Consider the following 23216-nt stretch of genomic DNA (forward strand, 5'->3'; position numbering starts at 1 on the left):
CCTGTAAGCCCCCATGAGGCTAACTATGCAGTTGGAGTTTTATTGCAAATATACCACCCCTCTGCCTTTCCATCTGTTCATATTCACCTAAAAAATGGTAATATAATTGAGGAGTGCTGCTTAAACTACTGGATTCAATTTAAGATGGCAACAGCCACAAAAGACCTGTCAATTTAACGGAACTAGTATTAGACAAAAAATTTAAAGACAAATCTACCCAAACCCACAGTTCTGCAAAATAATTTCTAAAGGCAAAAAAATCCCACTTCTCATTTTCAGCTCGGTGTGAATGCTGAAGGTCATGTTAACCATCAGTGTATGACAAAATGAACCTTCAAAAAGAAGCACGAGTTGCAGAAATAGTCACGTTCCCCTCCACCCACCACATTGTGTATTCTGCGACAAGGTATTTGTTAATAACCTTCAATATGCAGCAAGAGAGCATTTCCATGGTCACTGCAGCCTGCATCTGTCTAGAAAAGCACACTGTGACCTATTTATGAGCCCTGATAAGAAATTAATTTTAAGTTTCAAAGCCCAGGTGGTTTAGACAAAAGATATTAGAAAAGCTTTTATTAATAGTTTGTTGCATATGAAAATAGCCTTTGAATGCTCTGATATTCAAAAAAAACGATGTATCGGAAGACTGATCCTTTCACTTCCCTCCAAAACCCCAATCACTGCTACAAACAATGCAGATCCCCTACTTCAGCTAACTAATCAAGTATTTGTGCATCACTTCACCCACTTCCAAAGTGAAGTGGTGACACTTACAGCAGCAGCAGTGATTCCTGGGAAGATTCTCAGAAGTCCAACATTTCTGTTCATATTGGTGTGAGCTCGAAATTTCTTTTTGGTATTGGCTCTCCACACTGTTTCCCAGTTTACTGTTAAAAGAAATGGCCTTTTAAATTTAATATTAAGACACAATATTAAGTACACTGTAGCACTTCATACTTAGGACATAGTCTTTAGAAGTGTTTGTGTAGGGGATTCATGAAAGACAAAGTATTTTTGAAAAGAAGAAACGAAGGCCCATATAAGACAGGAACCATAACAGCTATCTAACACACCTTATTTATTAGGTGCCAGAAAACATGTCTTCAAGGCCACATCCAGGTCAGGCTCAACTGTGTCATATTTTAGCTTTAATTCCAAAATAGTCTAGATTCTGAGATACATCAGCATTACTCATCAATATTTCTAAGTTGGTCCCTTCAAGGAAATATTTAACACATACGCTTGCTTCAGTTTAACAGCATTTTATAGCAAAGCCTTCCAAAATAGATATTTTAGTTCAATGACCACTAGTGAACAGGATGATCTATCAACACACCTCTACTACAACTCTTTTGAAGAGAAGTCTGATAGCTGAGAAAAGCATCCAAGTACTAGGTCTAATGTGTTCGCAATGTTGAACATGTCCTGTTGGTGCCAAGTCTCCCAGACCAGAGTGCTCAGAAAGCCTCAACCAGAGCGTCGTGCAGGTCTAGCATAGGTGAGATATTTACTTGTCACGCACTGACCTGAACTTCATTGTTATACAGTCGGCCTGATACCATGTTTAGAAAACAGACCTTCATCTTCCCAGACATAAGAGATGACAAACGCAGTTACTGTTGCTGCTAATCACCTCCACAGTTTATTAAGTAGTTACTAACAATTAAGTAAAATAGCAAGGATTCAATTAACTCTGATTATACATTTAGAGCCAGAAGCCAGCTGTTTAACGAATAGTTTGTTTGTGTTGCATTATTAGAAGCCTAGTCATGCATTATTGATTTTGAAATTTTACTACTTCAATGTAGGAGCACAGCATTGGTAGCACTGATGGCTCCTACAATTCAGTGGAAGAGGTTTAACAAACAGCTCAGAGCATCACGCTTCAATGAAAGCAGACCATGCCATAGAGCTACCTGTTTCCCCATCATGGTTTAAGCTTTTTAGATTTTGGAGAAACTCCCAAGCAGCAAGACAGATAGAAGATCTGCATTCATAATACTGACTTGCTCTCAGCCACACAGAGTTACTCACACCAATTACTGTTGCAATCTCTGGCAATCAGCAGACAGCCATTTGCAAAAAAATTCAGAGTGCATTTAAAAGCCTCCATCAAAGCCTATTCTACTGCCCCATAACCACAGATACTAAAAACTATACAATCCATTAAGTCAGGACAGAAAATAGCAGACACCTACAAGACTTTACAAACTTCCCCTTCCTGCCATGGTGCCCTGTCAGCAACTAGAGCCTCTGTATGTTCTTTCTAAAAAAATACCATACATCATTAAACAGGTCACAAGCAGTTGGCTTGTCATCACATTTGTCCAACCAGCTACACTTCAGCACATGGATTCCCAAGGCCTTGGGAATGGGAGAATAAAAATACAGACCATTTCTACAGTTTTCTTCTTTGTGCTAAGCTGGCCAGTACGGTTCTGAAACCACCTGGTTGGATTCAGTAGTTATCCAAGTAGATCTCAAAGGCCTACATGAGCTTTCCATGTTAAGAGTTAAGAGACCTGCAAGAGGTACATGGGTGAGCACAGAAAGCCGTGCATCTGGTTTGCATGAGGTTCATATGCCTGGCTAATCATGTTCATTCATAAGCACTGTGCTTTAAGAAGCAGCAGTGTTTAGTAATAAATCCAGTCCTTTCAGCCTTCTAAGATACAGATTATTTCTTTAAAAGTAGCCTCCTCTATAAGAAGGGATGGCAATAAAATCGTATCAAAGTTTTCTTTCCTTTATCCTCCATGAGTCCCTGCCAAAACTTCACAAATACATACTACTAGGTTTGGCAACTATTAGCATCCCTACTGCCTGTAATGAACTTGAAGAATGAACTGAGGAAACCTGCCTTGGCATGGATCACTAAGATACTGCCAAAAGTAGAAGACCAAGGAGAGAGATCAGAGGATAGGTTCAGAAGTCAGAGTTATACCAGGCCTATACCTGTACTCTTGGAGTACGCTCTACCAAATAACATATCTTCAAGATAAATGTAATGCATGCAGACATAGTACAGTGATGTAATTCCAAACTATATTAAAAAAAGAAAGAACTAAAGATTGTCCCTGAGTTAACGTTCTCTTGGTCATGAACCTCTACAGCCTACATAATGTGCTTGGTACTGCAGACTCCACAGATGACAGTTTTCCCTTAGACAAATGAGTCTAAAAGGCAAGTGGCGATGCAAGAGCCAAAGACAACTATACATAAATGCCCAATTTCACCTCAGATTTATGCAGAACTGTGTGAGGCAGAGTGCCACGTGGGGCGGAATTTAGAACACACCCTTTGCATCCTTCATCTCAAAGATTACATGCCCCAAAAAGAAGAATATTTACATCACATAGCTAAGTTCAAGCATCTTCATTGTACTGAATAAACCAGCTGTCTTGCAGCCTATAGTCATATGACACAGCAATCTTCTTTTTGTGAAATTAAAAAAAAATTACCCCCCCCAAAAAATCTTAGGAATCACTAACGGTTCTTAAGTAAGAAACTCCTATACAAGCAAGCGAAGTACAAAAAGCTTATATATTGGTGTTCATAACAGTTTTTTATCCTATGGATAAGAGTGACTAATTGGGGATATTCAGCTTTGGCACAACACAGAAAATAGTAACCTGTTCTGACTTGGATGGCCTGTGCTTGTAAAGAGTTTAACTGATATGGTGTACTGCTTTATGTAAATATGGATACAAAGCTGAGGAACAAATGTAAGCTAGCTATGGGTGTTGCACACCAGAAAGAAAGTTTATAAAGCAATGTACATAAAATAAAGAAGTCATGGCTATTTATATACTGTATCCAAAATGGCCTGGGATATAAAAGATTGCATTATTCAAGGAGACTGCATTCAAGATATTAAGGCCTTTTGTTTATTCTTCCATACGAAACCATCACATAAACACTACTCTATTTCCAATCTCCCCCTCCCTACCAAACACTACAATTTTGATAATTACAGCTCAAAAATACATCCTTATCTTACTCAGCTTTATTCTCACACACAGAGAACTACGGTGACAGCGGTAGTGTAGAAAAAACATCAACCTGACTTAAAAATAACATCAAAAAAAAAAAAAAAGAGAAGCAGCTCTACACAGTCTAGAAAGCAGCAAACCCCCCTCTGTTGTTAAGCAGGGCCTATGCCACAATGCATGTTTCAACTCAGAATGAGAGCGCAGCAACTAAGAGCGACACCTCCCTTAGGAGTGGTGACTGAACTCCGAGTTATGAAATCAAACAAGAAATACAGCTTTTCGTGATTGCAGAGCTCCAGACAAACAGCAATGCTTTCTTCTCATCCTTCTCTGCAGGGCTACGGGCGAGCCCTACCATTATATAAGCTGCCCCGGCATTCATTACAATTCACAGCAGCAGCCAAGGGGTGGGGACCACAGGCCAACCTATGGGCGCAAATTCCTGAAGGAGGCAAACAAACATAGACCCCCTTTTTTGGCAGTTTGTTATAAAACAATCAACACACACCTTTTGAAATGAATATATAAATTGAATGGTGGTGTTGCAAGAATCAACATGCCTACTTAAAGGGAGGGGGGGAAACCAAAAGCACTTCAGCGAAGAGAGCTGGCATTTGCCTTAACACATAAATGACTTAGGCTTTTTACTATAAATAGCCAGAACAGCCAACCAAGACACAGACTTGGCCAGGGACGAATAGCTTCTCTCTAATGACACTGGTGAGTAGACAAAGGCCCAAAAGGGCCTTCTAACCTTCTGCTCCTGCTGCACCACGTCTACATGCACAGTCACATGGGCTCTGTTCATCCCCTATACAAGTTATGTTTTTCATTCTATGGTCCTGTACATGTGCACCACTCCCAGAAGTTACATGCATGTGTGATGAAGAAAGTCCAGCCATGGTAACAAAGCAAGTTTCATATTTGCTTCATTAGGACAACTGAGAACAGAGGAATCAGTTATGAAATATACTGAGACTCTTTACACATTTCAAGTGAAATAGTCCTCCTTGTCTCCCCCATTTCCAAAATATGGGAGAAATAAGGCAAGGTCTTTTATTTGATAAGCTTTAAGATTTTAGAAATATTTTTTGTTATTTCTGTATCATCCATTTCATACAGAGACTTCTGAATCTGCTGCAAAATTATTTCCCATTGGCACTGGGTTTCATCTCAGGAATGGCCTAGAATTTTTTACTTCTTCCAGGAGTTTCTTGTGCTAAATTTAAAGTCTTGAGGAAGCTGACACACTTGCTTGTCTGGATAACACAGCTGACACTTGCTTAAAACTGGATAACAAGACTCTTAGGTGTTGCTAACATATTTAAGGATCTGGCTGAGAACATGGCCAGTTGATGAGATCAGAAATCCACTGGGAGCTTCACCTGGAGGGAACAGGGTGAAAAATGGCTATCAAAAAATAAGACAGCTGCAGCTAGGGCAGAGAAGGGAAGAGGACTAAGCTTCTCCCTCTCCTCTCTGGCTCTGAGGTAGATCATTGCTTTTATATGGTATGCCTAGCCTTGAATAGCACGTCCTCCCCTCATTCCTGTGTACCGATCCACGATCCCATTACACTCCCCACTCCCTCCATCCTGTCACCTCTCCCCCTCTGTTTCTTTGGAATTTTCATTCCCAGCTTTGTTAGAACAGAGAAGCCCGAGGAAGACTTTCTGCACATGGCCCACCCCTCCTGGCATCCTCAGGCTGCTCTCCGTAATGCCAAAGCAGGGTGAGCCTTGTCTACAGAGAGCCCTGTCTATAGGAGGATTAAGACTTATCATACAAAGTCATTTGGAAAAAAAAAAAAAAAAAAAGGTAAAAGATTCTAGATTTGTTTGGTTTGTTTTTAGAAGTGCAAGTGGTCCCTTGTCTCCATGAAAGCTTCGTACAAAGATTGTACAAGCAAACTCAAGGGAGATAGCAGTTTCAAACAATTACTTCGGACAAAATAAAGCAGCACTAGTAGATCGTCCATACTACAAACTATGTTTTTTCAAAATGAAACAATCCTTCAATACTGACACCGTCATCTTGGATAAATGATGCCACCCTAACTGGGTAATCAACTGAAACAAATAAAAATAGAGCCTATCACACAATCAGTTTTTAAATCAGAAATCCCCACTGATCTCAATGGGCATCCTACTGAAAAGGTAATGGGACCCAATATCAGCCAAGGGAAGTATTTAATAACTTTCTCATTTTTCTGCTATAGACAAGGAATCACAAAACAGTTCATTCAAATCCAAGAAAGAAATAGCATGCAATTTGCAGCTTGATTTCATTACTGATCAGTCAATAAACTGAATTTATTTATACCCTATTTGATACAGTTCATAAAAACCCAAGAAAGAAGATTCTCCCCAATTTACCGCAACAATCAACTGACAGCATTTCTGTTTTCAGATATGCCATATTTGACACAGCACAGTACTACAACAGCGGCAGACCCTCTAGCTGAGAGATGTCTTACGGACCACTACAGTATTTCACAGGCTTTTTCAGTTTGTATCTGGCTGCTACAAACACAACCCTTTGATCCTGAAACTTTGTTAAGTAACTCCCACTCATTAGGTGGAAGGGATAAGTCTGTTTTCCCAAATTGCAGAATGTCTCTGTCTAGTAGTAGAAACTATTCAGAATGGCAATGCTGGCAGAAATGCACAGCACAGGGCTAGATTTCCTACTGCCACTAATGGCACCTAGCAAGAGATTTCAGGAATTTCCTTCTATTCCTCTTTTTTTGAAATAATGGAGATTGTCACCAGTTCTACTCCTCTTTAATATATCTAGCCTATCCAAAAGCAGCTTGCACAACAAGTTATATTTTTTTAAACTGTCCTTTAGTATGTTTTTTGGCAACTCCTCATTTGGCTAGATTCCAAATGTGTGTCTCTTCTCCTCTCTCCAAAGAAAGGGTGCCATTTATCTTAGAACAGACATCAATGTGTTAATGACTTTGCAAATGGGTACTGAAATCTTCATGTAGTTTTTCCCCTCCTTCAAACACAGACACACAGAAACTATAGGGAGCCTGAGTAAGTTTGATAAAAAAAAAAAAAACTTCACACATCGCATGTTCTAGGTCTGCTGTTTTCAGTGTGCTTGCAGTTTAGACACGTCCTAAATATCCAGTAAAACACCTTACACAATGACATGCATCAGAGAATCTGTTGAAGCTGCAAGTACTCTGCAATGACTCTTTTGCCTGATTTCAGAACCCAGTATGGTCATTAATGAGATTAAACTCTTTGTTCTTTCAGTCCTCACTCCCTCATTTTTATCTTCAGAGCAAGCATTTTCCTGACACAGGGGCAACATTCCCTCTGGTTAGTCTGGATCTTTAGTCAAAATCAGTCTAGCCCACATCTATATTCAATAGATAAATGCAGTTGAGTCACAAATTCTCAGTCTTACTAATATTTAAACAGTTTCAGAGCAGATAAAGTGGAGTCAACCTGCAGGGCTTTCAAAGATATTTGAGTTTAAAAACAGCATTTCAACTACATAGGCACAGATTCATTTCAGCTAGAGTTCTATTGCATGTGGCATAAATTACAAGGCTTAAGAGATGATGTTGCTTACTTGTAATATCAACCTCAGCATTTGCAAGTGGAGGCAGGTTAGGTGAGGAAAAGGCATTGAAACTCCCAGCATCCACTTTAGTCACCCTATTTCCCCTGTACAGTTTATTATAAAAATACAGGCACACCTGCAAGACAAGTAAAGAAACAGGTCTATGAATAAGCCAGTAATTAAAAGATTCAGTAGATAAATACTGTAGTCCGTCCTTTATAAAATGTTTTCTAAATCTTTAAAGCAACTTCGAGGCTAGTAGATGTTTACAACTCTTAGCTTTTCAAAAAGAGTTGGCACATCTGTCACGCATTGGTTTACGAATTTAAGAACAAAAGTTAAGAGCTAGCTAGTTTCATAATCCTCTCATAAGGCATAGTCTAGGAGACAGCAAATTTGCCCAAGTCCACTTCAGAGACGGAGGAAAGAAACAGTGTGGACTTTTTAGTAAGGTCATCAGTTATATCTAAATTCAGAGTCCAAAACCTTAAAAGGCCTGGTGAACATCAGGATAACTTTCAAGAGGGTTACCCCACATAAAGAATTAGGTTCCTTCAAGTCCCTTAAAGTTTGTCAATTGGAATTTGAAGGAAAAGAGATACCTCAAAGATGTTATTAGTTATGAAGATCTTGGCCAGTCAGCTATTGCTGTTGTCTTACAAGAACTGGCTCTGGAAGCATGGCAGAAGTGATCAGTTTTCTCTGATTTTTGGGCTGCACAGCACCAACATCTTTAAAGTCAGGGTGCTGAGACCATGGAGGTACTTCCATGTCCATTAGGTATGTCACACTTGACACTCTCGTCTTCAGGGACTACAGCTAAAAGACATTCCTACCACTTATAGAGCAACTTTAGAACTTCAAAGTAATTTTCAGTTAAAAACAACTGACAAGAGTTTCAGATCCCACATATTTGCAAGGGAACCTCTGATTTCCAGTCTTTATAGATTGTATACGGGCAAAATGGGGTAGGATTCCTGAGGAAATAGCATGTGCTTTGCCACGCAAGCACCTGCCACCTCAGCAGAATCTATTTATCTTCCTGCTTAAGTGCAATTCCCTACTGCCTACCGGATATTTTGAGTAGGTAAGTATGTGTCCTGGCTAGAGGGGAAAAAAAGCAGCTTCTGAGATGGTCTTCACAGGCAAACAGACCTCAGGAATCACGAACTGCCCAGCGAACAGCAGTGCCCCCAAAAGGTTGGCTCGGCCGTCATTCTGCAACTCGTATATGGGCACCTGAAGAGCAGAGACTGAAATTATACCCCGTCCCTTACATGAAGCCCACACAGCAGGAAAAAAAAGTCCAACTTATGCAACACAAATACATGAATAATTTATGTTACAATGATTTATGACAGTTTCCTTCTTCATCCAAACTATTTTAGACTGCAGCAGATGGTAGGATTTCCCTCTGTGCTTGACAGACTTTTATAATTTAAGCGCTTAAAAGCTAATACAGAGATGATTCTAGAGTGACTAAGCCGTTAAAAGAGTGACTCAGGAAAAACATAAAAACTAGAAAGCAAGCACAGTTAAGTGACTGAGCATGGGAGAAGTGATTGTACAGAGAAGAAGCAACAGTCCCGATCATACAGAACTGCCACTACAGGCTTCACAACAGCTCTCTTGCACCATCTTTCCTCATAGCATAGAAAAACTGAACCAGCAGGTTATTACCGACAGAAAAGGACAAGATTAAAAACAGAAATTTGGTCTGCTGAGTGACGACTTCCATGCCTTTTCAGATTGCCTCTTTATTAAAAGAGAGTCAGAGCTCCTCTCAGCAATAAAAACAAAAAAATCACATGCTCCATTGCTAGATCATGTGTCAGGCAGACCTCCAAGCAATAAAGCCAAAAAGAAAGTAAAACCTTGAACATGAAGTATCACAACTAAACTGCCCCACATCAAGACAGTAAGTGGGAGCCTACTGCTTCCTCGACTTCTGTATTTTGACTTCAAATAGACCACATGTGAAAGGGAAGTTATGAGATGGGGGAGGGGAATTTTACAGTGTGATGTTTCATCTCTCCTTTGTGATTAGAGCTGTATTTTACACTCAAGCAAGCTATTCTAGTAAGACAACCCCTCCCCCTCAGACAATATGCAAAAGGATGATCTCCAGCTAAGAGAATGAAAATTAATGGATTTAGTCTTTAGAGGAAAAGAAACAGACCATGATAGAAGCTTTGTGGAACAGAAATGATAAAAAAATGCATCTAATGCTTAGAGATTACTAAAAAAAAGATAAAGAATGCAACAATGAGTAACATAAGATGGGATAACAACTGATGAAGTAAAAAGTAATAAGCTCCAGGGCTTTAAAAGAAAAAAAAAAAAAAAAAAAAAAAAGAGACAGCTAACAACCAGCAGCCACCTGAGGCTGGAAAGATGCTTCTCGTATAAACCGATTAATACACAATAGCCAATGACAGGCTTTTATATCTTTCTCTGAAGCATCTGGCCTCAGCCATAATGAACTACTGGTCTGATTTGGTACAGAGTTGTAAAGTCATTAATGACAAAATTATGGGGCAGATCCTCAGCTGGTGAGTCTGTCAATTCTCACTAATTTCTACCAGCACTGTGACCATTCACCCTGGCCAGAGGCCTGCCCTGAAATACTAAACCATATAGTGATAATCAGGATACTGTCTAGCTTTGCATATAAAAACCAAAAATGAGGCATCTGACTTCAAATTAAGTCCATTACCTGAGATCCTGTCAGAACAACAGTTTTACCCAGGTTCTCACACATGAAGGATAAGGCTGAAGCTGTATAGGCCATGGTATCAGTACCGTGAAGGATCACAAAACCATCGTACTTTTCATAGTGCTCCTGGAGACGGAGAGACAGTTTTCACATTGTTAGAGCAATGCTGATATGCTGGCATCAGCAAGTGAGGTACATATTGCATTCCTTTCACTGATGCAAGTAACAGCATAATACTTTAAAGGGTACTACACACATAATTCCTCTTAAAGTTATCCTGTTTTCAGTTTAAATACAATTAAGGGTTAATAGGACACTAAGCGATAAAGCCAGTCATTCTAATTATGGAACAGTCAAAGAGATTCTTCTATGTATACATATTAATGCAGCATTTTTAAACCAGAGGACTGCTAATTAAGAAAAGCTTAGCAATGGCTTTAAACAGGAATGTTAACATATGCAAATTAGTCGTATAGTCTGATTTCCTGTTGCTGCTTTTACTTTAGGGATTACACCACTTACAGGAACAGATTAGGCAAACCAAGGCTATCATAACATATAGAAAAAATAGTCCATTTCATCCTGGTAGCAGAAAGGCAAATTGCCAGTGTCAGAGTGCCCTCTTCTGTTGAAAAGTCACCCTTTCTCTAGCGGTACGTGACCTGCAGCAAAGAGGTGAAGAGGTTTCTTGTTGTTCGTTAATGTACATGCACTTCCTGGTTTTTGAGAAGTCCCTTCGACTATCCGACACGTACAGATGCAAAAAGAAATTTTAGAACAACATTAATCTACATTCAATTCCACACAGGACTTGTTTCAACGCAAAGCCATGAATCACACAGCTCATCCTGTTGGAATAAAGTCATCTGCTGGCTTTTGGAGGAAAAAGGAAGTGATTCCTCTGTTTTAAGAGTAAACATAGTAAACATTGTAGTGATGGAAAAGATTACACAGAAGTCGAAGCAGATATATGAAGTTCCCGGGGGGGGGGGGTGGGGTGCCATAGAATTAAACGAGATTTCTTTTTAATTTTACTTCTTATGCTACAGTAGGCACACACAGAAATAGCCACTTGTCCTCTCTAACTCATGTACACTCACGAATGTTTTCAGCCTTATGAACCTTACTAGATGCAAGAGAACATAGCTTGGTTTAAGCTTCATAACATAAAAGATCAGCCTGGCAATTAAGGAGATATCCCACTTAAACATCTTAGAATGTTTCAGTCTGAAAGGTCATCAGCACGTTACATCTGTGCCAAGTCCGTGTCCAAGATGAACACAAAGTGGCAGTGTATATACCTAAGCCAGACAGCTGAAGAAAGGTTGTTTTTTGTGTGTGTATGTGTGTCCTCAGCACTTTTCACTTGGATTACATGTACTGGATATTGCATATACAGAGAAGCTGCATTCTGTGTACAGGAAAGAAACACTTTTTTTTTGTAATAAAATAATATGCCATTAAGGAAGAAGGGTAAATTCTCTACTGTTCAGCATGGGATTGCCACCTTCTACTCTTGGCCCTGGGCTTCTCCCAGCTGCACCCCTGCTCCATCCTAGAGGCTCTCCACCTATACACCAGCTCCGTCTCTTCTCTGCCCTGGCAAGACGCATTTGATAGGAGGAGCATCATCCCTAGTTTGGTGGTTTCAGTTTTAGAGAACCTAAAGATGCAAGACTGTTACCTGAATCTTCAGCATCATTCCCTGCATTATTATACTGTTCGCATGCATTGCTACAGCTCTGTCAAAGAAGGAAATTTACACTATAAAGCCCACTATCACAGAACAAGCAGGAGTAGAAGAGCAATATCTTACTAGGCCCACAGTTATTTATTTCTAACAGCTATGTATGAATTCCTGGTGTGAAGTATTTGAAATGCTTCACATTTTTCCTTTCTTAAAAGGAGACAGCTAAATTCAGACACAGGGACAGGAGCAGAGAATACTGCTATTTTAAGCAAGAGAGGGATGTAATGAATTTATCTATATATGCAGAAATATCTATGGCTTTAAACATTTCCCAGTGTGGGAAAGCTAACCATGACCACATTTTTTTCTGCTGGCTGCAAAGCCAAAGCTAGTCAAGTCCACCTGTGTCCAGAGCAAGAAAGGCACAAAGACATGAAATTATCTTCTACATCAATAGCCAGCTATTAAGCTATTTGAACACTCAAATGACGTGTAACTAGGCAACCTTCAGTTAATTCACCTACACTTAAGAATTTTATTCAACATTTTTGGTCAATGAATTTAAGTCAACGTTTTAGAACATATCAACCTACGTATTACATACCTTATTCCATCATAGCTGCAATTTTCCTATTTATTTTCTTGTACAGAATTACAACATGGCTTAGCATTGGAAGAACTATATAACTTTAATGAGTTTGCAATATTTTCAGAAGAAAAAAAAACATTCAGCAAGCCTTGCAAGCACAGTACTTGTACCTTGCTTAGTTACTTGCAAAGTTAACATAACATTTACATTTTAAACAAACAAATATATATGTATAGCACTACCGTATTGGTTTATCTTGCTAAGTATACTAGAGATACTGCTGGTTTTGTTTAAGCAACAAACGAATTCTTATCCCACACCATAGTACCTCAAGTTTCTTTGCAATTTTGGCCCAGTCATCTGGCGTCATGTTGGAAGAATCAAGCAGCGGTGAGAGCTCCAGGATTGTGTAAAAAATTCTTTTGTTTTGCTTAGAGACACTATGAATAAAGAGAATTGGAAAAAAAAAATTCTTAGAGCTAATATCAGCTCATCACTTCTAATTTTTTCTCTAAATCAGTAGTTTTCACCCTTTTCCTCCTCATCTCCCAAGCCTACGGCAAAAAAAAAAAAAAAAAAGGCCTTAAATTTGGAACATTAAGTTCCAAGTTTACAAGTTCATAGCTTGACATGGTTTAAAGCACAAATCCCCAAGTTTAAGTTAATAATAAATGTAATTTGGGAAGCGGAGAGTGGCTGGCAAAACTAAAGACAGAAAAGAACGCAGACTTACTTCATTTAAGATTGGAACTGAGTTCTAACAGAAGTCGATACAAAGTCTTAAGATTTAAAAATGCTTCATAAGCTATTGAAAAGAATCTATAAAGTTCCCAAGGTTTATAGGTGGTCAACAGAAGAGTTGCAACAACTTTTTGATCCTGTGATAAATATAAATAGATACCCTTTGTGTCAGGAAAGAGTATCTATTTATAGGGTACCTTAAGAGTCTTATGACTGTGCTTAATTTTTGTGGCCTTTAGAAGATCCACTCTTCTCTGTCTCTCTGACTTCAGATTTCAGACAAAAAACAACTCCTGGTTACTTAAGATCTTCAAGTAAACTATTGCCTTTGCTAGTAGTAGGCTAACTTTGTAAACTTTGTAAAACCCCAGTCTCAGCCTATTAGGCCTGTTGTCACCTTGTTATGAAAGTTTGCTATATGGTACCAGCTGTCTCTCATGATATGAGGTTTAAGCATGTGATAACAACACAGGTCTTAAAATACTTGCTCAGGTTGGAAACAGAGGCCTCCAGACTATAAACAACTCACTGGTGATCAATTTTTGGCCACTGAACAAATGCAACCTTGACAGCTGGGAAAAAGATTGCTCCAAGTGCAATAAAAACAAGACAAAGCAACTGAGCAAGGGAAAAAAACCCAAAACAAACCAACCCAAAAGCTAACAGTCAAGCAGTATGATAAAGATCCTCAGCCCCACAGGTATGTAACACTTTCAAACATCATGCAGTGTGTAGCCCAGCAGATGGAGACCAAAGATTAAGAAGTGTCTAGACTCTCAAACATCTTACAAAAGTACATGATCCAAAATTTGGAGGGGAGATGCCAAAGGCTATGATGGCTACAGAATCACAGTAGGATTGTCCTAGCTCTAAGCATGCTGTCTGCTCTCCCTGCCTCCAAGGACCACAGGACTCCCTTTCTCCACCTGCCTATCAAGAAACTTGGCTCTTCAAAGACGTTTCATTTGCCAGGCAAATGGACTGCACACAGAGCATGTTACCCCACAAAACACACTCATTTCTCCACATTAACTTTCTAACCTCTCAGAATAAAGTCAATTACACAAATTAAACTTGGCAGTTCAGGTTTGGGGTAATAGAAGAACTACTACTACTATTTTCTGCTACCTTTTTGAAGCTCTGAAGAGGACAGAATATCCACCATTTTCACCCATTTTTACATTAGTTGGAATATGTTCCTATTTAGCAATGCAGTGGCCAACAAGCAGCTTACAAAGAACTGCTAACAGGCCACCTCTGCCCTTCCTACTCGTTCTTCCAGGCAGAGCCATCCAGAGCATATTTTACGGGACCATCTTCAGAGCACTCTCAATGAGTTTCCACTGAGTGAACATGAGAGAAAGTTCCCTGTCACCTGTAACTGCGACAGATACTTCAACATTTACACTGGAAGACAGTCAAAGGCTACAGAAAATACCAGGATACTGCATGGATGTGTAAGAGCTCCTGAAACAAGGTACTTGGAGCACAGAAAAATTGACTACCTTCCCTCAGCATTCACAATAGTGTTTTGTTCCCGCTTGCTCACTTGTATATATTTATAGCAATACAAAATATGCAAAACCAAAGAATCAATTATCAATGCATCAGCTAATAAAGTCTGTAAACCCACTCCCCGTATGAGGTCTGTAAGCCAGTTGCATACAGCAGAGGGAGCATTTAAACAACGTGCAGTTTTCATTCACAACCGACTGACATACTGCACCTAAACAGTTAGGCTTCTTACTAAAAACTGCCTTGTTGGATATCACATTTACACGTGCTAAAGGTAACTTTGGAAGTCAGTTGAAAATCTGTAAAAAGAAAGCTCCTCTGAGGACATGCTGTTTAAATAAAACACGACATACCGATAAAAGAGACCAGCCTAGTCTACAATTTTTGATGCCTCTCTCTAAAAAGAGATCGTATCATTCCTCTTACATCAAAGTTATCACACAGATATACAAAGTTCACAAAAACCTCCTATTTTCTCCCCTCAGAAACTCACAATATTTCCCAACTGCCTAGTTAAAATATCACTCTGCTAGCACAAAAGAGAAAGTGGCAAATTGCCATGACCAGCCTCCAGAAAGAGCACTCAGCAGTGTCAGAAAAACAAGACAAGACTGTTTTTTAAACCTCAGGTTTTGATATCAATGATTGTTTTAACCTTTTCTGTTCTTCATGGAAAAGATGTGCCAGGAGAAGTATTTTCAGGGCTTAGATGGGTATATTAGTGTAGTTTTGTTGTATTTCAAATCCCTTAAAGTATTTAAAAATTTATCCAGTTACAAGCACAGTATCGTAACAGAGCTTCATTTTTCTTAGCATAACCACTGTGTTTAACAAACTGTATGTTCACATCAATACTACTCCACCAGGAGTCCATTTCTCTTCCCTTTACCCCTTTTCCTGCCATCAGCCTTTTAAGTGGTTACTTTTAAAAGCTTTACAGAAACCTCAATACAAAATAGAAAGAAATCAATAAACCTTACATTTTCTTTGCATGTCCTGATTTTCTCCTTAAAGATTAAAGAATATCCATTTTTACTCATACAGCAAAACAGCTACAGTCCCGTTTATTTTTCAATGGCTGGATAAAATCATCCTTTGTGCAAAGTTAACATGTTTACAGGGATATGGTCATTCATCACAGCTGGGGAATATCTCAGATTAGCATACTGCCCTCTAAATAAAACCTATAAGCTTATTAATCACTGCCCAACAGTTAAGAAGCAATGCAGATTAATTATAAGCTCACCACTTATTATCATAATGTTGCATAAATTTGGGAAAGACAATCAGCTTTTAGTTTTTAAAAAACAGAAGGCGTGCAAAATGAAAGCATGAGGCCTATTCACAAATGCATTAATTAGATGCTACTTTTTCAGACATATGCTGAAGATGATTCACAGAGCTGTATATACAGTTTTCTTAGTTTCTATAAAAATACTTGTACGTTTACACAGTAGCCAATTAATATCCAAAACAAGAAAAAAATGTAGGACCAAGCTGCCCAGAATGGTTACTTGTTGCCTAATTTAAAAGTTGTTTTTCAAGCAGTGGTAAGACACTTCATTGCAAATATATCAAAACAGACATTTTTCCATTGTGCCAGACACAGTAGACTTTTTCCTTTTAAGTCAATACAACCATTTTTGCTAATCTCATAATGGATTCTTCACATTACATGTTTGGAGATGTAATCATCTGAAAATTAACAAGATACTTCCTAACCCTCCCTCTCCCCAAGGAAAAGTGTACTTACGGGAGCACCAATGTGTTATCTGGAAATTCATGGCAGTTGTTCAGTTTTGTTTCCTGGGCATATGCCTCATCATGCAGCATCGGCATCATTTTCAAGCTACTTACTAATTTATTGGCCTCAGGAGCAAGTCCTTAAAAATAAAGAATAAAGGAAGTAAGTAAAGGAGCAGGGATGGAAGGAAGCAAGTAATACAGTAAGGAGGAAAGAAGTCAAGTTACAGAGCTGTTTGCCCATCCTTCTAAATTAAATTTAAACAGTCTATTGCCAGCTTAAGAACATGAAAACCAAATATAACCAATAAATCCCTGTGCAGTTATTCTTTCTTGTCTTGAAATAAATAAATCCTTTATTTAAGTGAAATAGTGTTACAAATCTCCTCCATATCAAATAGTTATGCTTTACCTATTTTTGTTGCACATGTGTGAATACCAATCAGCAGCAGGGGCAGGAAGCCAATTTTTGCAACTGTAGCAAAAAGCTATCATTCTGTCTTATATTTGCTATAGCTATTCTCTACCTAGTGGCAGAAGACTTCGAAAACACCAAGCATTATTTTGTACTATAAAGTTGTGGTATTTTTACCTAAGCTGCTTTGCCTACAGCAGTATTGGCACAAACAGCAAGCTACTAGTGTGACTACGTTGGAAAGCTGCATGTTATGTCTCACTGTCAATAGCAATAGCATTTCCATAGAAAATAAAAAAAGTAAATGAAAGAGAAAGCTAAAATAAACCCCACAGAAGGTACTGAGCATTGATAGATTTAGACAAAGATCTGTACATATATACCAAGATAAAGGAAACTCAGCTTCCCAGAAAAGTCTTAACTAAGTGCTCCAATCACTCTTGAATAGGTGCTTTCCACTAGCAGGTTTAGGACTGATCATCTCAATTGACAAGAGGTAGAGAACCTGCATATGCTGCTGAACAGAAAACGTCAAGAGCATGGATGCATCTTAAGCTCTGTTCACCCTCTCCCCACCCATGATGTTGTCTTTCTCTCTGTGGCAGGGGCCCTGAAACAGACAGGGCTTAAACCAGCCTAAGTGCATTTAGTGTGTGTTGGATCTGCAGGTGTCCTGGTTGCAACCACGTATTTCAAAGGGAATCCACGTGCCATTCTTTGTTAGAAAGGAAGGCACCTACATTTTTGATGTTACAGCCCTCAGTATCGTAGATCTGAGTTCATTTGCGAATCTAACTTGCAACTCATCTCCCAGTACCGTTTCAGGAAGGACAGCAACAGTCCCAGCGCGGAGTCAGAAGCCACCCTGGTTTTCTTAAGTCTGACTTTGAGACATTTTTCATTCAAGGAGCTGCTATCAGAGGTACTTCCTTCTGGACTTCAAGACTCTACTGGCATTACTTTATAGTTTAGTTTAATCTCAGTGAATGTGTTTTATACCATCTGTTCAGATGGCAAACGAACTCTCAAACCTCATTACTCTACTTTTGCTAGTTCTAGTTATTCCTAATTCGTGGCCAGGTAATTCTCTCCTACTTCCTAGATCTTCTGTTTGTTTAAACACAACTCTCATCCAAGTTAGCATCGGTATTCTTTTTATTGTTTCACCTTCAAACAGCAAAGTTTATTTAAAATACTCCAAAACACAGACAGTATTTTCAATAGTATTTCTATCTTTTTCCATTTACTTTCCAAACTGACAGAAAAGTCCTTAAGAACTCCCTAATCTCCCTCCTGGCTTGCCTGAAATGAAGTAGCAGGCCTCTTCATAGCCAACTTTCTCACACAACAGCACCAGCATTTAAGTAGCTTTGGATTCCTGCCGGAATACTTTGTTTTACAAAATATACTTAACATGCTTTCAAGCTTTGGATGTTTCACTCATTCAGCCATAATCCCTGCTTTTCCTACCAAGGATGTTCCTAGCTTAGTCACAAATGGCCACTTCTGATGTGCTTGGGCATAGAGTCATCTTGGCTCTGAAATGCAGCCCAGTTTCAAGTATTTTCTGGGTGTTTTCTGATTTTTCTTCTGTTTGTCCAAGGCTCATCTTGCTCTGAATACTGACAACGGATTAGACTGTTTATTTTTTGTATTTGCCTCAGGAACCAGAGAGCTGATGTACATCAATATTCTTAAATCCCTTCTCTATGAATGGCAGTTCCTCATCTCTCCTCTAATCACAAATCTGTCAGGATTTTTCTGCAATTGCTTGCACTGAACTTAAACTTTTTTTTTTTAAGACATTCTGCAGATGTATACAAGATGGCCCACTTACAACCTATGCCGTCCCCTAAATGCATCTACATTTAGCAGTATTTTCTACTTTGCAAACACAGGGGAACTCAAGCACAACTGTTTTAAGAACACTTCTACTTTTTTATGCATGAAAAACATCTTTTGTGAGCCAAGCTTGTTAACCAAGTATTTGAAGCAACTTCACCCCTGCAGAGAAGAGGCAGGCTGTGCAACTTGTCCAAATACCACTCATCAACTTCTGTCCTTTCCCTCCTTAGCTGGCCAACCCTGGCATCACAAAGCACATGGACAAAGGTAGAACATCAAGCAAGAAACTGAGGTCGAGGAGAACAAGCGTGGTTCTGTCTCATCCACAGTCAAGGACTGTGCTTTTCACTCTGGTGCTATAGATAACACAGTTACATCCACTTGCCAATCAAGATATCCTATAACCTCTGCTGCAGCAGAGAACAGGGAGCTGAAAAAGTCTGATACAGCTGTGTCAGTGGGGCTCTGTACCCAAGAAACCACTGGCATTGGGGAGAATGAGCATTCTGTACATCAGCATGCTGAAGTCATCATCCCCAATCCTAACAAACTCTTCATGCTGAGGAATACCAAGGATGGACCAGTTTTTACCTATAGGAATACCAATACAAGTGACACATACATCTACAGTGCCAGATCCCAAAAGTAACAACTACATTTTGCAAAGGCAGAGAAGCAGAAAGTGTTCTCCAAAATATGCAGTTCTGCAGCTGTAGTACTTGGAGCTTTTGGAAGTGAGGCGCATATGTTTCAAACAGAAAAAGGGTTGGACTACAGCAGCCACTCCTTTGGCAGTCTAGTATATCCAGAAAAGACACACAATTAACTAAGTTACCCAGGCAGACTCTACCTCAAGACAAGTAACCTTTCTAAGGGATTTAGCTTAGTTCTTCTTGTATTTGTTGGGTGTTTTTTTCCTTAATATTTCATATAAAAGCTAGGAAAGAGATCCAGCACACAAGCCTGAGGAGATCTTCCTGAAGGCACCAGCCAGGAGGAGCACAAGCACAAGCTTGATGCAAACATCAGTATCACAGTAACCTCACTAAGGAGTGCGGCAAGATTCTCTTCTGAAATGAGCTACCAATAAGCCAAAAGAAGCTGTTGTAGGAGGAAAGAAGTAGGAGGAAGTAGAAGGAAGAAATTTTAAAAATGCACTGACACGGCTTACTTGACAGCAAAAACATGAACATTGAGACAGTCTGCAACCTAGTCTGGTTGTCACCCAGCTCACACAAACACAGACTATCCATCCTCTGAAAATGACTCTTGCACAGGTAACTTGTATATGTGCAGGAAGTCCAGCAGGTCCGAGAGACACTGGAGTTGCCATACATACACAGGTCAACTGCAGAACCCCTACAGGAGGTTTACAATCAGATACCATGATGATAAATAATCGCTCCATAATGAGGCCAGGGAATGTGACTGTATCAGTCTTGTACATAGAGGCAGTTCTGCACAGGAACATATTCCTTGCAAAACACATTGGGCCTATCAGAACTATCTGATTTTAAAAATGAAACCATCAGCTGGAAAAGCCATAGAAAAACTTGTAAGCCTAGCCAGAAATTACTTTGGTAGAAACCTAGCTGGATCCCTTCGCTTTGAGCAGTTGCTGCTATGAAAGGTTTTGTGCAGCTTAAGGAAGCTACTTCTCTTCACCTTGCTTGCAATAAAACACTTGTAGTTTTAGGTATGGTTGTAAACAGGCACTTTCTATCCATTGACTAATAAAATAAATGAACATCTATCAGGTTTTTTTTTCCCTCTGAAGCATGCTGCCTTTCCCATGCCCTTTCACCAGCTTCTCTCTGAACACTAAAGACTGCCAAATATTCTGAAAGAGGTACTCTGGCTGCTCTGCTGCTAGATCTGCGTATGAAAAGCAGGTTGAAACCCTCACCAGGATGTAGCAAGTCAGCATCATCAGATCATAACTGTTAGATTGTTTGCACATGCTTTAATGATTGACACTTGTTAAGCAAAGGGGAAAAAAAGGCATACAAAATGAGAAGAGGTATGGAGTTCATTCATAAGAGAATGAGACATGCAATTTTAATTTATTCGCTTTAAAAAGGTGTTTGGAAAGCTGAGACAGTAGAAGTAGGAAATTATTTTAGCATAAACAATGCACACAGAGAGGAAAGTCACCACATGTCATCTGAAATACAGATTTTTTTTTTTTTTTTAACAACTTTGGTAGATTAAACACAAAGATGACAGCCATAAAAAAACAAAGCAGAAAACCCCCGTAAAGCATCTTCCCTACAACAATAAGGATCAGCCAGCCACCATCTTCTGAGCAGGAAGGATATGTATTGGAAAAAAACCTAGTCTAGGAAGCTCTGAGGTGATTAAGAGTATTCTAATCCTACAAATGAGCAGCCAAGATGGTATTTCAGGCAGGGGCTTGAAATTCTGTAGCAGGGAACAGAAGTACCCACAGTTCTGAACCTAGACAGACAGAGGCTCTGGAAGCCCTGGGATGCTCCACTGCCTCCCAAGCGAAACAGGAAGGATACTGAAGTTCATCAAAATTGGACTGCTTCCCTCACCCCCCACCCATACACCACCCTCTTTCAAACGCATAGCCCTGCAGCAAGTCAGACCTGGCTGAAACCTGTTGTTTGCCCCAGACACGTTGGCTGGCTCGGGAGCCAACATCTAGCATCCCTCGGGATCAGTGCCTGCTGAGTGAGAGTCTAGTGGTGCTCAGGGGCCACTTCAACCAGCTTCTGGACTGGGGGCCTGGAGAATGGGCAGTGGGATGTGTTAAGTGACTTTAGGCACCTACCTGCTGACATTTTGGGACACCTGAAAACACATAGCATACACCTGTGGGCACCTAAGAAGCTTTCAAGTAAAACACTGCCAGTATACTGAGACATTTGAGAGTTCAGTTCTGGCTTTAAACATTTTTCAGCTGGTGGGAGGGGGTTTGGCATGCCTAGCCTTTTCATCCACGCAAGCCTCACCCTCCCATGGTAAGGTAAAGCAGAACTCTTCAATGATTTCTTGAAGGAAGTCAAAAGCTGGTAGGAAAGCAGCAGAAGCGTGCCCAGAGGCAGGTGAGCACAGATGCTGCATCTGATCTTGCTCCTTATGACACTTGGCAGCATGTATGCTGCCACACTTGCATCAGCTGCGTCTGTCAGGTCACCACTTGAAAATCATTGACGTGGCCACCAACTCCAACAGCCCACGCTCTTCCCAGTGGGAATGCAAGGCACATGCTCTCTAGGTAGCCTGAGACAGGGGCTATTTTGGGGCTAAAAAGACTGCATGACTGGTACGATGAAGTCGGTTTCATTTTCAGTACACAGAGGGCAAAAAGGACTCCTACATCAGGAAACACGTTGCCGTTTGCCAAAACCTGCTCTAACTAGCTGTGAGGCTCGCTTGTCAGAAGGATACCTATCGGCTAAGCTACCGAAAATAACCAGCTGGCGGGAACAGAGGCTCAGAGGAAAGCACATACCCTTCTCGCGTTGCTCGTACCAGTTAGGCGAAACCCGGGGATGCTGAACCACAAACCGCGCCAGGGAGAGCGGTCACAAAGCAAAGCTACCAGCTAAGGAGGCGGCAGCCTCAGCCCCCGCCGGCCAAGCGGTGCGCCCCCCGGCCCAGCGCCCTACCAGCTACCCCGCACCCGGCCGGCTCCGCAGCGTGCCCTGAGGGGGAGACCTGCTCCGCCGCCCCGCTCCCCCCGGGGCCCCCTCACCCTTGGCGTCCTGCACCATGCCGATGGTGCCGCCGGTGTTGATGACCAGCACCCGCGCCTCGGCCTTCCAGCCGCCGGCGGAGAATGGGGGGCAGCCGGGGCGCTCCTGGAGACGGGTACCGGCCAGGGCTCTGCCCAGAGAGCGCACCCCCGCAGGGTGCTGCCCCGCCGCTGCCGCCTCCATCCCGCTCCTGAGGAACCGCTACCTACCACCCGCCCGGCGAAAGGAGAGTTATAGGGCGGCTGCGTGGCCGCCCCTTCCCGCCCCGCCGGCCGGGCAGGCAGGCAGCGGGGTGGGGCCTGCCCGGGCCGCGGAGCGGCCCCCAGAGGCGGGGAGAGCCGCCATGCCCGGCCTCCGGAGGGGCGGCGGCGGCTGGGGCTCGAGGGCTTCGGGCGGCCGTGAGATCCAGGCGGGAGGCGGGAAGGGGCGAGCCCCCGCACCGCCGCCCGCCTGCGGCACCACCCCTTGTACTTTGCGCCGCTGCGGCCGCGGGGCAGCGCCAGCCGCCGGGGGGAAACGTCAATGTCCTTCGTGCTTGAAGCAAAGAGCAGCGGCGCGTTTCAGGCCTGGAGGGGAGAAGGGGGTAAACAGGGCTTGTGAGCAGCCCTGGCGAGAAGAGCTGCCTCGTCCCCTCTTTCTTCATTCTATGATTCTATAACGTTCTTC

General features: G+C 41.1%; 1 protein-coding gene across 1 annotated transcript in view; it reads right to left on the reverse strand.

Moving 5' to 3' along the window:
* The window catches only part of ASPG (asparaginase), a 46495-nt gene extending 23762 nt beyond the window's left edge, over window positions 1-22733 (reverse strand). Inside the window, exons 1-7 of the mRNA XM_086463281.1 lie at window positions 22550-22733; window positions 16576-16705; window positions 12895-13006; window positions 10288-10413; window positions 8727-8810; window positions 7581-7707; window positions 775-887 (exon numbers count right to left, since the gene is read on the reverse strand). Of these exons, the coding sequence (XP_086319407.1) occupies window positions 775-887; window positions 7581-7707; window positions 8727-8810; window positions 10288-10413; window positions 12895-13006; window positions 16576-16705; window positions 22550-22733 (876 nt within the window). The remainder of the gene's footprint in view (window positions 1-774; window positions 888-7580; window positions 7708-8726; window positions 8811-10287; window positions 10414-12894; window positions 13007-16575; window positions 16706-22549) is intronic.
* Window positions 22734-23216: the final 483 nt, after the last annotated feature.

Source organism: Leptosomus discolor, chromosome 3 (assembly GCF_034619465.1).
Source record: "Leptosomus discolor isolate bLepDis1 chromosome 3, bLepDis1.hap2, whole genome shotgun sequence".
NCBI classification, from domain to species: domain Eukaryota; kingdom Metazoa; phylum Chordata; class Aves; order Leptosomiformes; family Leptosomidae; genus Leptosomus; species Leptosomus discolor.